At 44.0% G+C, this 14,102-nt stretch overlaps 2 protein-coding genes across 2 annotated transcripts; one reads left to right on the top strand and one right to left on the bottom strand.

Annotated features, from left to right (window-relative positions):
- The first annotated feature begins 74 nt into the window (after nt 1-74).
- Nucleotides 75-2,372, top strand: ATP5MK (ATP synthase membrane subunit k). Its single transcript, XM_058810295.1, has 4 exons — nt 75-190; nt 1,096-1,193; nt 1,285-1,414; nt 2,252-2,372. Exons 2-3 carry the CDS (start codon nt 1,107-1,109, stop codon nt 1,384-1,386), a joined length of 189 nt encoding a protein of 62 aa, XP_058666278.1. The 5' UTR covers nt 75-190; nt 1,096-1,106; the 3' UTR covers nt 1,387-1,414; nt 2,252-2,372.
- Nucleotides 2,373-3,534: 1,162 nt separating this feature from the next.
- Nucleotides 3,535-13,393, bottom strand: TAF5 (TATA-box binding protein associated factor 5). Its single transcript, XM_058810294.1, has 11 exons — nt 12,889-13,393; nt 11,502-11,742; nt 10,512-10,827; nt 9,695-9,858; nt 9,100-9,235; nt 8,475-8,595; nt 8,168-8,297; nt 6,975-7,139; nt 5,889-6,066; nt 5,573-5,750; nt 3,535-5,299 (listed from the first exon to the last, which is right to left on the bottom strand). Exons 1-11 carry the CDS (start codon nt 13,391-13,393, stop codon nt 5,082-5,084), a joined length of 2,352 nt encoding a protein of 783 aa, XP_058666277.1. The 3' UTR covers nt 3,535-5,081.
- Nucleotides 13,394-14,102: the final 709 nt, after the last annotated feature.

The following is a 14,102-nucleotide window of genomic DNA, read 5'->3' as shown; positions in this document are numbered from 1 at the left end:
TGAGGGCAGAGGGCGCCCGGAAGTGGCGCAGCCGCGCCTCAGCGGGGAGGGGGCGGGGTCAGGCCGCGCCCCGGGGCTCGCAGCCAATCGGCGCTCCCGGGGGCTGCGCGCGCCGCCCGCGGCCGCCATCTTGTGGGAGGGCAGAGGCGAAGGGCAGAGCGCGGTCGGGACGGCGGCGGCGGCGGCCCAGGTACGGAGGGGCGGCTCGGGCGCGGCTCGGGCACGGTGGGGTTGGATCCTGGTCCTGCCGGGGGGATGGCGCCTCTCCGCAGCGTCGGGGCAGCCGCGACCTCCAGCCGCGGTGTGGCTCCCTCCGAGTCCCGGGCGCTGCCGCGTCCGTTCCCCGGCCCGACGCGAGCGCGGGGTCGCGGCTGTAGCCGGGCAAGGGCACCGGGCTACCCCAGAAAACGGGACTCGTATTTCCATGCGGTGCTTTCCCCTGTTCGGAAGGGCCCCTCGGCTCTTGCCCAGGCTTTTGCATCAGTCAGACACGAGAAAAGATGACCTTGGCTTCTCAAGTCTTTGCCAACAGTACGTGGCACATTTAGAGGGGCTGTTTCATTAGGCTTTTTACCTATGGCACAGTCGGCTAACACTTACCTGGTTGTACACCCGCGATACCGCTGTGGATTGGCTTGGGTAAGAGCTGGATGGCACACAGGAGCTGTGTTAGTGACCGCAGCGCAGTTCCGTGTGTGCTGCAGGGGCTCCGGGGCTGCAGCATCTGCCGGGCTGGGGATCTGTGTCGGGTGTGGGGTGCCCCTGGGGGGAGGCAGAAGATAAGAACAAATGTTTTAGGACAAATGTTTGTCCTAAACATGACACCCTCCTCTGAAAAATATATCTCTAAACATTAAAAAGACCACCCTGCTTTTATTGTGCAGTGAACCCTTTATTTGCTTTTCCATTTTGTACCTCAAGAAAGAATGCTCTGGATGTGCCTACTCCTATGTGTGTCCACTACTTTCAAACATCCTGAAAGTAGATTTGTGAGTGGCCAATGGAATTATGAAGCTCAGTATGATTAGTTTGATTTTTCTATTGATCCTGTCCAAGTGACTTTAAATTAATTCCCTGTCCTGTCCTGTTTGTTAGGACAAGCAGCCATGGCTGGCCATGACTCGGGATCTCAACACCAGTTCACTGGATTTCAGAAGTACTTCAATTCCTATACCATGATAGGCAGGAGGAATGTATGTATTAAGTACATTGTTTTGTAGTCTTGTATAATGTTTTTTTCTGGGTCTTAGACTGAAACTAAATTTAACTTTTCTGTTTTTCCAGTATGTAATAGCAACGTACGCAAGTGTTGCACTCCTTGTCTTGTATTTCAAGTTTAGGCCTAAGAAGCAAGCTCCTGCTGTGACAGATAAGTGTGACAGCTAGTGACAATGGCTGATGTTCCAAGTGACAAGTAAGTGGCTGATGTTCCTCCAAAATGCTTCAGTGCCAGGTCAGGAAGCAGTGACAGAGGACTAGTTGCCAGTAATGCAGTGTAATGGGAGACAGAAACAGAGGCACATGAACTTCCTATTTATTATTTTAAACCTCAATTAATCTATAGCATTGAGTTATTTGGGGACATTCTGAATGAAGTGGGTTATTAAAGGTGCAGAAAGTATGGGATACAGTGTTCTTTTCTTCTGACATGGTAAATGGGTCTAGGGGTGGGATGCAGGGAAAGAGGAACAGAAGGATGTTGCAGCAATACACATCAAGCTTTGCCTATGAATGCTAAGTCCCTCTGGGCTGCCTTTTTGCTGTAAAATAGGGATAACTTTCTTTGTAGGTTATAGAAATAATGAAGTAGTACTTAAGGACTTATTTCTTTACTGTATTAAAATTCAAAGTAGAGATTAATGCAGTCTGTTAAGACCTTCATTTGAACAGAGTACAGGAACACCATATGATGGACCTGTGCATGTTGCACACATGATTATTCAAGGCCCGTGCAGAAATGACTGGACTTGTATAGCAACAACCAAGTGTTACAAAATTTTGGGGCCACTTTCAAATAAAGAATTTTCACCAAAATAGCACTTTGGGAAAACCTATGGGCTGTCCTCATAGCCTGAAGATAGGGGTATAAAACAATAGTAAAAGGTTGTGTGTTAAGGGGACATCAGCCACTTCTTCCTGGGTGTGCTGAAATCTGGCTGCTTGTAGCTAAAATAGTTTGGGCTTGGGGCAGGGGGATGCTCAGTTAACATAGTGCAAGAATTGCTATGTTTGACCTTTCTTCTCTTGGCAGGTTCCTGGCATGTCTGAACCCCCAATCTGTGTCAGTGTAATGCAGGCTTATGACCTGTTGTGGCTAATAAAATATCAATAATTACTTGTTTTATTGGAAATATGAAATGGTCCAAAAAAGCCAGAGTGTGGTACTTCTCATTTTTCCTCCTTTGTCAAAAATAGTTGCTTGTAGCAGAGATGGAGCATCTGATTGTGTCATTGCTGTCTTAACTCTGCTGCTGTTGTAACACATCCTAAGGAGTTCTGAGCACCAGGCAGGACCTCAGGGCCATTACAGTGCACAGGGCCGGGAGCTGATCCAAGCATCTCCACACATCTGTGTCACAGCTTGCATGGTTTGCAGCCATCTGGTTGCTCCCACTTTTTGCATTCCAAGCTAGTAGCTTACATGGAAACTGTGACATCTTCTGCCTCAGTTGTCTGTATTTTGCACAGAACCTCTTTGGTTTTGATGGAAAACCTCTGAAATAGGCTGACCCAGTTATGGTATTTGAGCTTTTTCTGTTACTGGTTTCTCTTGCAGAGGGAAGAAGGAAAATAGCTTAGTCTAGTAATGTTAAGCTCCTGTAACTCTCCACATTCATAAAGAGTGACCCAAATAGTCCAGTGATTCCTTTCCCTGTCTCTTGTGAAAGGAGATGCTCTACCACAGTTAGGTGTGTGCAGCCTCCTCCCTGCCCAACACTCAAATGTGTCTGTTGCATTCTCCACAGTGTCTTTCTATAGCTCAGTTAACACTTGGTACCTTCCTTAGATGTCACAGTGGTGCTGATGTGGGAATGTGCCAGCAGCAGGGGTTGAACCTTGCTAAAGCTTGCAAATAGTTTACTTCCCAAACTGAGGGCAGGAGGTAGGAATGATTGCTGGAAAAATGGAAAAATTAATTACAGGGTCTTGATGCTCTCCCTACTTCATTTTTTCTTAAATTTTTCTACATGCTATGCCTGCTGAACAAATCTGGTCATCTTTCCCTCCTGAGTGTTTGCAGAGATGGCTTCAGCTGTATTTAATTCCCCTCCCTAAAGAATGGTGGCTGTTAAGAGTGTAATAATGGCAGGAGCTAGAATCTGTAGTCTTCCTTTAGAACAAGATTTATATGGAATGGCTACTCATCAACTTAAACATTTGTGATTACTTTGTTTCTCTTAGCAAAGTTGTCACAGTTACAAACTGCTCTTGCTTCCATTCCAGCCATGAAGGGAAGTAAATATCTTCTTGTAACATATAGACACAAACTAAATGGTTTTAGTATTTATTATTATATCAAAAGTATAAAACTGTACAAAATACAAAGGCAGAATGTGGCAGTGTTTTCTTTAAGCTGTCAAAAATTGTACTTAAATCTAACTGGACACATTGAGAGCTAGGAAATTTTGTTGAGGTATCATTACACACAAAAAAAAATCAAAATAATTACATTTTACCCTTTTTTCTTTGAAGAAAATGTCTAGGAGAGCTTCCTAGTGAATTTTCCACACTTTATTTTCATGTATAATGCCTGTAGGAGCAAACAAGAGATGAAAGAGGAGGTAGTTCTCCATTTAGTTTACATTAGAAATGACAGGTCTTGTTTTCATTTTCACTAGAGAGCCAGTAGATTGTTCAAGTGTCCAAGTCCTTACTGTGAAGTAATGAGGAACACAAAACCGATTTCTCTGCACAAATCTTGAAAGAGATTAACAACAAAAACCAACCCAAACCCAAGCCACGTTGGACCTGGCCTTTGGTGATGGAGGTTTTGGTTCAAAGACACAGACATTCTTCCCAATGTTCTGCATGTTTTACTCTTCTATAAAAATTAAACACAGCTTTATTGGTAGTCCAGGAGGACTCACTGGGTACAATCTTTTTGTGGATAGGAATTGTCACTCAGCAGACAAGCTGGCCTTTCAAGAGCAAACTGACCACACATTTATCCTTTCCTGCTGCTATAATGTTTCAATTTCTTGGCTAATTTTACTGGGGTTTTTTATATTAAACCTTATGCAGAAAGGATACAGGTTTATTAATGTTCTTTTGCAGCTAACACAAAGTAAAGGGTTTAAGTCCACTTTTTTTAATTGTGACTATTTCAGTTGTGCGTCAGTTCCCCTTTTTTATTTTCTCATACAATAAAGTATGAAAGTAAAAAAAGTTCACATTGCGCTTCTGGTTGCTTGTCACACTGACAGCACTGGCTACCTTTGAAAACAGTAACAAGATCTGTGTTTCTGACACCTCAGAAGAGCACACCAGTTTGAAATCTCTTCAGGACTCAGTACTTGGCTGCATACAAGCAGTGCACAGAGCTTGGCAGTTCCCCACAAGCATCGGGCTGCCGGGCCCGCTCCATCAATGCCCTGCTTGCTGCTGTGGTCTCACCACGCCTGCTGCCCAGCCCAGGCTGTAGTGAATCAAACTACATTCTTTTCTGAAAATGGACAGTTTTGCTTGTGTTTGAGACTGATGAAACATTTGCTATACATAAATTAAGTGCTTTAAAAAAATCTGAGAACACACGTAAAGGCTGTTAACTTTTCACAAGTTTCAGCAGAGCTCAGTACCACCTCTATGGAAGAGATGGCTCATTTCATATGTACATATCTATGTTACCAAAAGCACCACAAACAGTTCCTTCTTTTACAGCCACAATGTCTTGTCAATCTCCAGCATTTTCAAACTGCAGATAAATATGAAACAGCAGAACTGAGAAATGCTGCTTGCATAAATTAGTTTCATACTCCTTGCAATGGACTCGTGGGATCCTTCTGTTCAAGACATTCCCTCTGGTCTCACATCCTGAGGTCACTACTGCAATGACTTGGCACAGTCAGTCTCAGCTTCCTGATCTACTGTGAGCTGTAGGCTCCTGCAGCCAGCAGCAGGTTCCTGCGTGTGAAATGGAGATGAACAACTGGGGTTGATTTAGTCATGTATGTGCCCAGTAGCAAGTCCTGTGAGTTTTCAGGCAAGTTTATGTGTCCAGTGGCTGTAGTAAAGTCATCAGTTTCTAAATCTTCAAATGCCTTCACAGCATCCCACAGACGAACTGTGTTATCCATTGAACCTAAAAAGAAAAAAAAAAAAAAAAAAAACAGTTTAAAGTCTTTTGTTATAAAATAAAATATAAAAAATGGTTCTGGGGAGCAAGTTAACAGAAATTGAAGCTCAGCAAAAGACTATAGCAAGCCTCATACAGCATACTGAATGCACAGATAAAAGTTACTAGTCCTTGTTGCTTTTGCTAAGCAAGTGATGCTACTTTGTCCTTCTCAATTCTATAATTCCTCTTCAGAATTATGGAATACAATGGACACTTCACTGTTCTGGTGAACTTTACCTGATGCTAATATCTCCCCATCCCTACTGAATCTGAGCGCATAGATGGTGTCTGTGTGCCCTTTCAATTCGCCAACCATCAAGCCATGTCCAATATCCCACAGCAGAACTCTTCCATCTGTTGCTCCAGTAGCCAGGAATCGTCCATTAGGAGAAAATGCCAATGAATGAATTGGTCCCTGAAAGAGACATGGGGAGGCAGCAAAACAAGTTAATTAAGACTACTCACATTCAGTCAGTCAAGCTGTGTTCAGAACTGTTTAGAATCTCAGCATAGAAATAAAATCACTTTCACACTGTCAGTGATCTGCCTTTACCTTATGTCCAGTGAATATTCTTACACAATTTCCATTCAAAACATCCCAGAGCCTTATAGTCCTGTCTGCTGAGCCTGTAGCAATATAGTTGGAGTTTGGATGAAATCGGGTACATGTCACATCTGCCAGATGGCCAGCAAAGATCCGTAATGGCTGGTAGTGATCTGTTGCCCACAGACTGAAAAGAAAAGCTGCATTAATAAAAGAGCCCTAAAGAAGTTCAGTCTCTGTATCTGGTGGAGCAACTCTAGAGGAAGCCACAAAAATGCTCAGAGGGCTGAAGTACCTCTGCAATTAGGAAAGGACAACAGTTTAGCCTGGAGAAGAGTTGGCTCTGGGGAGACCTTGTGGCCTTACAGTACTTAAAGGGGGATTGGAAGAAAGATGGGGACAGACTTTTTATCAGGGCCTATTGCAACAGGACAAGGGATAATGATTTTAAACTAAAGGAAGGTAGATTTAATGTAGATATTAGGAAGACATTTTTTACAATGAGGGTAATGAAACACACAGGTTGCCCAGAGAGGTGGGAGATGCCCCATCCCTGGATACATTCAAGGTCAGGTTGGATGGGGCTCTAAGCAGCCTGATCTAGCTTAAGATGTCCCTGCTCATTGGACTAGATGGCCTTTAAAGGTCCCTTCCAACCCAAACTGTTCCATGATTCAATGATTGGTTGCACAATGAGGAAAAAAAATTAATTGTGGTGTGATTTCTTATGGGTCAGTTTACTGAATTAGCAGGGTGTTTTTGGGAAAATACACTTTTTAGAATGGAGAAATAAAGAATATTCTGTCAAGCTGTTCAACAATTAGAGGAGAATACTTCTAATCAGAGGGTCACTTAGGAGGACACCATCTCTTTAGTCATCAGGTATTACTAATGTATGTTGAAAATAATAGAAAAACCATGAGATAATGTGTGTTGAAAAAATAGAAAAACTGCATTAACATTTGCTCAGTATTTTAACTGACATAAAATTTATTTTGAGTAATAGAGTAGACAAGAGTATATCAGCTAATGAATTTCAGGGTTGATCCACCAAAAACTGACCCAGATAAGTAAAAAACACATGCAGTTTCTTACCGAGCCACCCTGTCGTGTCCCCCAGACACAAAGTAATAACCATAAGGAGAGAACTGTGTATCCCAAACTGGATAATTGTGTCCTTTATATCCCACCAAACACGTGAATGTTTGGAGACTCCACAATCTCACAGTGCCATCCTCAGAGCAGGACAAGAGATAGTTCCTGTCACAGGAGAAAGTACAGCATATAATATATCAAACTCACACAGGGGCTGTATAAATATTGCATAAACACTGGAAAATGTCCATGATAGAAGTGTCCCCTCATCAGCACCAGTTTGGCATGTCACCCATAAATCAGCATTTTAGTGCAGTAAGCAGCAATAACCAATTCAGGCAGAACCCTAGGCCCTTATGCAAAAAAAGAGATGATTTTACATTCATGATTAATTCTGATGGCACTTAATATTGGGGGGGGGGGGGGCGGTGGAACCAACAAACACACCACAGAGGAGGTCTTTACTCAGGAATCCCAATTACAGGGAAAAAATTACTAGTAAACTGCTACGCTATATTATTTTTTTAAAAGATCTTCTATTACAACTCTGAACGAAATTTCATGATTCCCTGAAAGAGAATTCATATCATGCTCTCATTCTCAATTATAATTATAAACTATATTTTTTCCCCACAATGTTTACTTCTCAGTTGTGTTTCTGTGGTGGCTGCTTTCTGACTAAGCACAAGCAAAACCAAAACCTGAGATATTTAAACCTCTTTTCCACTGTCCAGACTCCCATTGTTACACAAAGCTTTATAATTTCATATTTTAAAGATACTGTTCCATACATTCTGAAAATAAAGTCTCAATAGAATATGGGAAACTTGAAGTACAATGATGTGCTACTGAGACTAAGTTTTGCAACACTCCAAGTTATATCAATGCTGCAGTACTTTTTCTATGTATCACTCAGTTAAAACCCAGCTTAAACTACAGTTTGCAAAACTGTAGTTTTGTCATTTAAGTCCTAAATTTCCAAAATGGTGCTGTATTCTCAGCTATAATTGATTTCAGTAATAGCTGACAAAGCTCAACACTCTGAACTTTACGAGCATTTACACAGTTTCTTACAAGCTACATGAGAAAGAATTGCTTTAACCTGGAAAAAGCTGCATTAAGAATATGTTCTCATTCAGGAGCATGCAATTAAAACTGAAGACAAGCAAACTAATTAGCTTGTAATCTTTTACCTATCGGGACTGAAGCTGGTGCCATACACAGGTCCACTGTGACCATATAAAATCTTCAACTCACTTGCTGTTTTCTCATCCATGATCCTCTCCAAGACATCATCTGATTCTTTGTCAATGAGACTGAGGTCTGCAAGATTTCAAAGTTCATGTATCAGAATAACTGTCAGAAGTTCAAAGATAAATGTCATCGTGACATCATCTCAGTTAAGTATCAAGATTTAGAAATGTGTGCACAGTATCCAGAACACAAATGTCACAAGTTATGTATGCTCCTATTAAGTATTAGTATTATTGTCTTAATTACCTGCAGCTGTTTTCACACTACGTAGCTTTTTTGGAGTCACAGACCACACTCTGACAGTAGAGTCAGCAAAGCCTCCTACAATCATGCTGGAGTCATCTGTAATATCCACTGCAGTCAGACCCTATTCACAAAATATGCATTTATACTGTTTTAATCTCTCATTATACATTGCAAATATTACAAAATCCTAAAAACTATCAAAAACGTAATTTGACGAGTTTACAAAAATAGAGAGAATTACTGTAGGATGAACATAAACACACACAAATTCTTGCCCCATTAAAAATAAAGATTTATGTATGAAGTGCAGTCAGAACTGACAAAGAGTATTGCTTTCCAGTACTCCAGTGTAAAACATCTACTGTGTTCTGCAGGAAACACTTAGGACAGAAAAAGAAAAAGAAAGAATTATAGCAAAATCCAAGCAAAACCAAGGAGCATGGAAATTTTATAGTTTAAGGAGTCTTTGGAGAGAATTTTGAACATTTTGGAACATAAACTTGGCAACGTTTAATCCAAATACTCCAGTTACCCTTGCCAACACGGTTATGTCTTTTTTCTTTAGCAAGAGTGATGCTCATAATTTTGATCCCCTTAGCCCCATTACTCAAACTCTTTTACCAACCTGGTAAGCATTAAGGAATGTGTAGAAGCAGATGGAGGGCAGGCACTCTGGCCCAAGACGCACTCGCCTGGCCGCTTCCTTCATATTCATGACTTTATCCAGCTTGTCAGAGTCCTTCAGTTCTGGCAGGGGAATTCTACACAAGGAACACACATTTTTACAAAGTAAAAACACCTTTCTCATTGTTAATCCAAACAAAGTGAAACCTTTGCATGCAACCTCACACCTCAGTATTCAAATAAGAAACAAGAATTAGAAAATATGAAAGACTATGCAGAAGACTGATGAGAAAAAGAGCCAGTAGCTTTCAGAATTGCAAACAGGTACTGGAACAAGATAAACAGTTGAGTATTACCTGAAAAGATTAGTGAGTAACCAAGTAAAAGTTCATCAAGGGAAATCTAGATTGACTTGACAGGCAACGATAGAGAGTTATAAGCCAAGGGTTCCATGACCTCCCTTAGAAGTCTTATGGCTAAAGCTGTGTACAGCCAAAATAGCCAAAAATTATAAAAATGCCATGTGAACAGAGATGCAGATTTGGCTTAACAAGACTGGATTTTAAAAACTTCTCTACACATTATTTCCTCGGTACCTGTTTTGGGGAGGAGCATTAGGGTCCTGTTTTTTACTTTTTGACCCTACATTATCTTTTTTAGGTTTTTTCTTCTTTGGCTTTCCTTCCTCATTTTCTCCTTCTTCATCTTCATCATCCAAAGGCACATCAAACTCTGGTTCTTTCAATAAGCCGAAGAAAACCTACCAGCCAATAAAAAAAACCACACAAGACAAAAAAAGTAATTGCTGTTCTTACTGAAAACCAGATTTTTTAATGGTAACTTTTCAATGTAGTAGTCCAAGCAATAGACTTGGACCCTTTAAAGCTGCTCTGTTTAATATTACAGCATATATTACTGCTTGGCCCATAAGGAATGTAGTACATGTTCTTCTGGTTTACCCAGCCAACTGATCTGGACAACTGCAAGTTCTCCCACCATCTCTTAGTCCTTCCTTAAAGTGCAATCCCCACACTACCTCATTTACTTGTATAGTACTGTGGTACTACACACACAGCTCTTCTAGTAACAACTGGTAGCAAGTCAAAATTGCTATCTGTTGTACAAAAGAGGAAGCCAAATTGTCCATTTTAAAACTCCAAAGTAATTAATGAGTTTGTTTAAGTTTAGTTCAGTGGGCTGAACACAACATTGTATCCCAAAAGGATTCAGCAGTTTCGTCTACCTGACAGCAAAACATCATGGTCTCTCTCTACTCCTGTCAACACCTGTTTGTACAGTTCTCTTCCTTTGTTCTGTTCACACTGTCTTTGAAGATCTCCAGTTACGATTGTCAATCTATACTAAGAAAAAGCAGGGAGATTTGTAAAAAGTGCAACAATCTTTGTCTCCTACCTTTGCTTTATTAGCCTCTCGTTTTGCCTCACCGGCCAAGCTTCCAACCATAGCATCTATCTGTTGTTTACTGCGAGGCATTCCATCAAAGATATCAATGTACAGATGCTCCTGAACAATGTTCCAGATCTGATTGTTCTGCTTTTCCTGCAGATGCCTCTTCAGGAGCTGGTAAGAGTCGCGGGAAATGCGCAGCACAAACTTGCTTGTTCTGAAGTCCAGCATGGTCTCGTTACCTTTCATGTGCTCTTTTTTGGTTAAGCTCGACAACACACGCAGGTCGTCCTGGTAATAGCACTCCTGATCCCCATGAAATCTATTGAAACAATTTAAGACATGGTAAAAGATTTAGTCACTCAACTTGTTATAAAATAGTTATGGCAAGGGACATTTTAACTATTTACAGAACCATTTGAAGGGAAACAAAGTTATACTTTTGGCTTGAAGTATTTCACAATTCATCTGAATCCACGAAACAAATTAAATTCTATTTTCTTCTCAAGTGATAAACAAGTGAAACATAGTAAGAGTACAGGAAGTTATAAATTAACCAGAAATTAATTTCTTTAAGCTCATTTGAAGAATTTCACTGTACATCCTACGATATCACCAAATACTTATAGCGTTCATTATTGTGGCATCTCAGTGCAATCTTCCAATGATAAAAACTGACCCCCACAATCTTTCCCTAAAGATGCAGAATCTCTTCATTGATACTTCTGCAGCAAGGAGCCCATCAGCACACCATTAACATGGTTCAAACTCTGTCGATGCACAGTTCACTAGTTTGCACATCTTTCTAACAGGAGATTGGAAAAGAATTTAAGAACAGTTACTACAACCCATGGCACTGTTACTTGAGATTTCAATTCTCTTCAACTTTAGAGAAGAATAATATATATATGCATGTATACATATATAAATAGCTCACAGATTTAGCTGAAGTAGCAAACACAAAATAACACAAATGTACAAATGAAAATGAATTACCTTTCAAAAAAAGACTTTGCCTCACTCTCATGTTGATTGTAGACCAACTCCAAGTACATGTGCACGAAGAGAGGATAAAAGAGCTGAGACAGCTCTGCCCGATGGCAGTCCAGGGAGCACTCGATGAAGTGTTTCAGGCCGCTGTAGTACTCCTCGTACAGCGTCGGGTCCCCCTGCTGGTTGTAGGCCGAGAGCACCGCGCTCACGTCCGGCTGGTCCTCCACGACCACCGCGCCTCCGACTGCAAAAGCACCAGCCAACAACAACAGCTGCTCAGACAGTCTGCAAGAGCCAGCAAACAAACAGCGGCCACAGCCCCATGGTCAGGTGAGCAAAACACGACCTGTGCCCATTCAGCACCAAGGCTAAACAATGCAGGTGAGAAGAGCACATCGGTCCAGCAGCCAATTCTCTCCAGCAGTTTTTTGGACTTTCCTGCCAGCTGTTGCCCACTTAGTGCCTAATTCAGCCAGGATTCTAAGTGTAAAGGAAAAAGCCACTAACATCACGAGAATGAGTTATTTTACTGCTAGGGCTAGAAACTCTTAATCAAAGAGCAGAATGCAAGACATACCCACTATAATTATTTTGCTTCCAGTAGACAAGCAAGTTAAGTAGACTCGGTGAACAATTCAGCAAGACCACCACACAACCATCACAGAGCAGGGACACTGAGCACTCTGACAGTTCTGTTCTACACAGCAGTTTTTACACACTTCCATTGTTTGGTCTTTTATATAAAAACAACCATATCTACTGATGTCAGGAACAAGCTGACTTTATGCTGTACACTCACCGGAACTCAGACTAACAGTTCCTGAAATTCCATTATTCAGTAAAGCTGCCTCACAGAACACCTTGGTTAAAAACGCTTAGAATTTAATTATCCAAAGGAAATCTCAAGTACTCAAACTCGATAAGAAATGCAAAAAGCCTCGCCTACAAATATCCCACAGCTCCTTCACCAAAACATCAGCAGCCTGTACACCAGACCTCTGTTCTCATCCCTGCGGCCAGACCCGGGACGATGCCCGCTAACTTAAATGGAACCTTCCTGCTCCCGCTACTCCATCGGTTATGATGGGACACAAATACAAACGGGAGCACTTCTCGCTTCGCAGTGCTCCCTGCAAATGCGAGAGACGCCCTGTCCGTGCTCCCTTGCTCCAGGAGAGACGGATTTCTCCACGAATTGTATAGAGAAATGAGACATCCAGGGACTTCGCGGAACGCCGGGGTAGACGCTCGGTGGCACCGAGAACCTGACACCGACCCTTGTGTCCCAGCATAACGGAGAGCCCCGAGGCTGCGAGTAGCACACGGGCTCCCCACTTGCCGGGGTTCCCGCCCAGAGAATGGACTGACCCCGCAGCCCCGCGGGCCTCACCTTTCCCCGGCGGCACGGCGGCAACTGCAGCCACGCCGGGGCTGGAAGTCGCGACAGTGGCGACGTTGCCTCCTATGGCGACGGCGGCAGCGCCGGTGCCCCGGCCGAGCAGCGCCTCGCCGGCGTCCGCGTCGCTGCCGGAGCCCCCCAGGAGCCCGGCGTTGGAGGGGCTGAGGGCGGCGGCACCCAGGTCGTCACCGAGCAGGCGGGCTTCGCGGCGCAGGATCTCCTCGGACTCGCGGAGGTTGCTGCGCCGCAGGAACTGCAGTACGGCCACCAGCGTCTGCCGGTCCAACGACGCCGGGGAGGCGGCCGGGCCCGGCGCCGCGGGCTTCGGGGGTGCCGCATCCCCACCGGCTCCCGCCGCCTCTCCCTCCGCCGCGGCGGCCGGGGCGGCGGCGGGAGCGGCGGCGGGAGGCACCGCGGGAGGCGGCGGCGGCGTCCCCGCCTCGGGATCCGGCTGCACCACCGCCACCTCTGCCGGCTCCTCATGCAGCGCCGCCATCTTGCGCCGCCTTCCATTCGCCGGCGGCGCACGGCTGCCGCCGGACGCGGCCGCCCTTGCGACAGTGAGGGCAAAGGAAGGGCAGCGCTGCCGCTGCCTCCACAGGCGCGCGCGGCTTCGCTTTGCGACGCTGGCGGAAGCGCTTTGTGGCAGCGGGGCCGCGGAGAGGGGCGGCGGCGCCGGGGCCGGTGTGAGGGGACCGGAACCGTATGGGCACTGCGGGACTCCCTGCATTGCAGCGGGCATGGCCTTGGTCTGGGGCACAATTAACGTAATTACGGCCGGACCGCTGAGTTGTCCAGATATTTCTAATACTGCTTCTTTTTTAACCGTGTTTGTTAAACAGAGATTCGGTGATACTTGTCGAAAGGCTGAGAGGACTGGGGGTGCTCAGCCTGGAGAATAAAAGACTCCAGGGAGACGCTACAGCACCTTCCAGTCTCTAAAGGGGCTACAAGAGGGACTTTGGACAAGGGCGTGTAGGGACAGAGCAAGGGAGAATCACTTTAAACTGACAGAAAGCAGTTTTATATTAGATATTAGGAAGAAATTCTTTACTGTGAGAATGGTGAGGCACTGGCACAGGTTGTCTGGAGAAGCTGTGATGCCCCAGCCCTGGAAGTGTTTCGGGACAGATTGTATGGGGCTTTGAATAATTTGCTTCAGTGGAAGGTGTCCCATGGCAGGCTATTGGAACTAGATGATTTCT

This window comes from Ammospiza caudacuta, chromosome 9 (genome assembly GCF_027887145.1).
Source record: "Ammospiza caudacuta isolate bAmmCau1 chromosome 9, bAmmCau1.pri, whole genome shotgun sequence".
Lineage (NCBI taxonomy): Eukaryota > Metazoa > Chordata > Aves > Passeriformes > Passerellidae > Ammospiza > Ammospiza caudacuta.
This window is presented reverse-complemented; position numbering and strand designations above follow the sequence as displayed.

Bases quoted from the DNA above. Each gene is read 5' to 3' on its own strand.
- ATP5MK (XM_058810295.1), top strand. From the start codon at position 1,107: ATGGCTGGCCATGACTCGGGATCTCAACACCAGTTCACTGGATTTCAG. The intron at 1,194-1,284 runs GTATGTATTAAG...CTGTTTTTCCAG, and splicing joins CCATGATAGGCAGGAGGAAT to TATGTAATAGCAACGTACGC.
- TAF5 (XM_058810294.1), bottom strand. From the start codon at position 13,393: ATGGCGGCGCTGCATGAGGAGCCGGCAGAGGTGGCGGTGGTGCAGCCG. The intron at 9,236-9,694 runs GTACCGAGGAAA...TTCCTTGTGTAG, and splicing joins AATGCTCCTCCCCAAAACAG to AATTCCCCTGCCAGAACTGA. The intron at 8,298-8,474 runs GTAATTAAGACA...GAAATCTTGCAG, and splicing joins TAGTGTGAAAACAGCTGCAG to ACCTCAGTCTCATTGACAAA.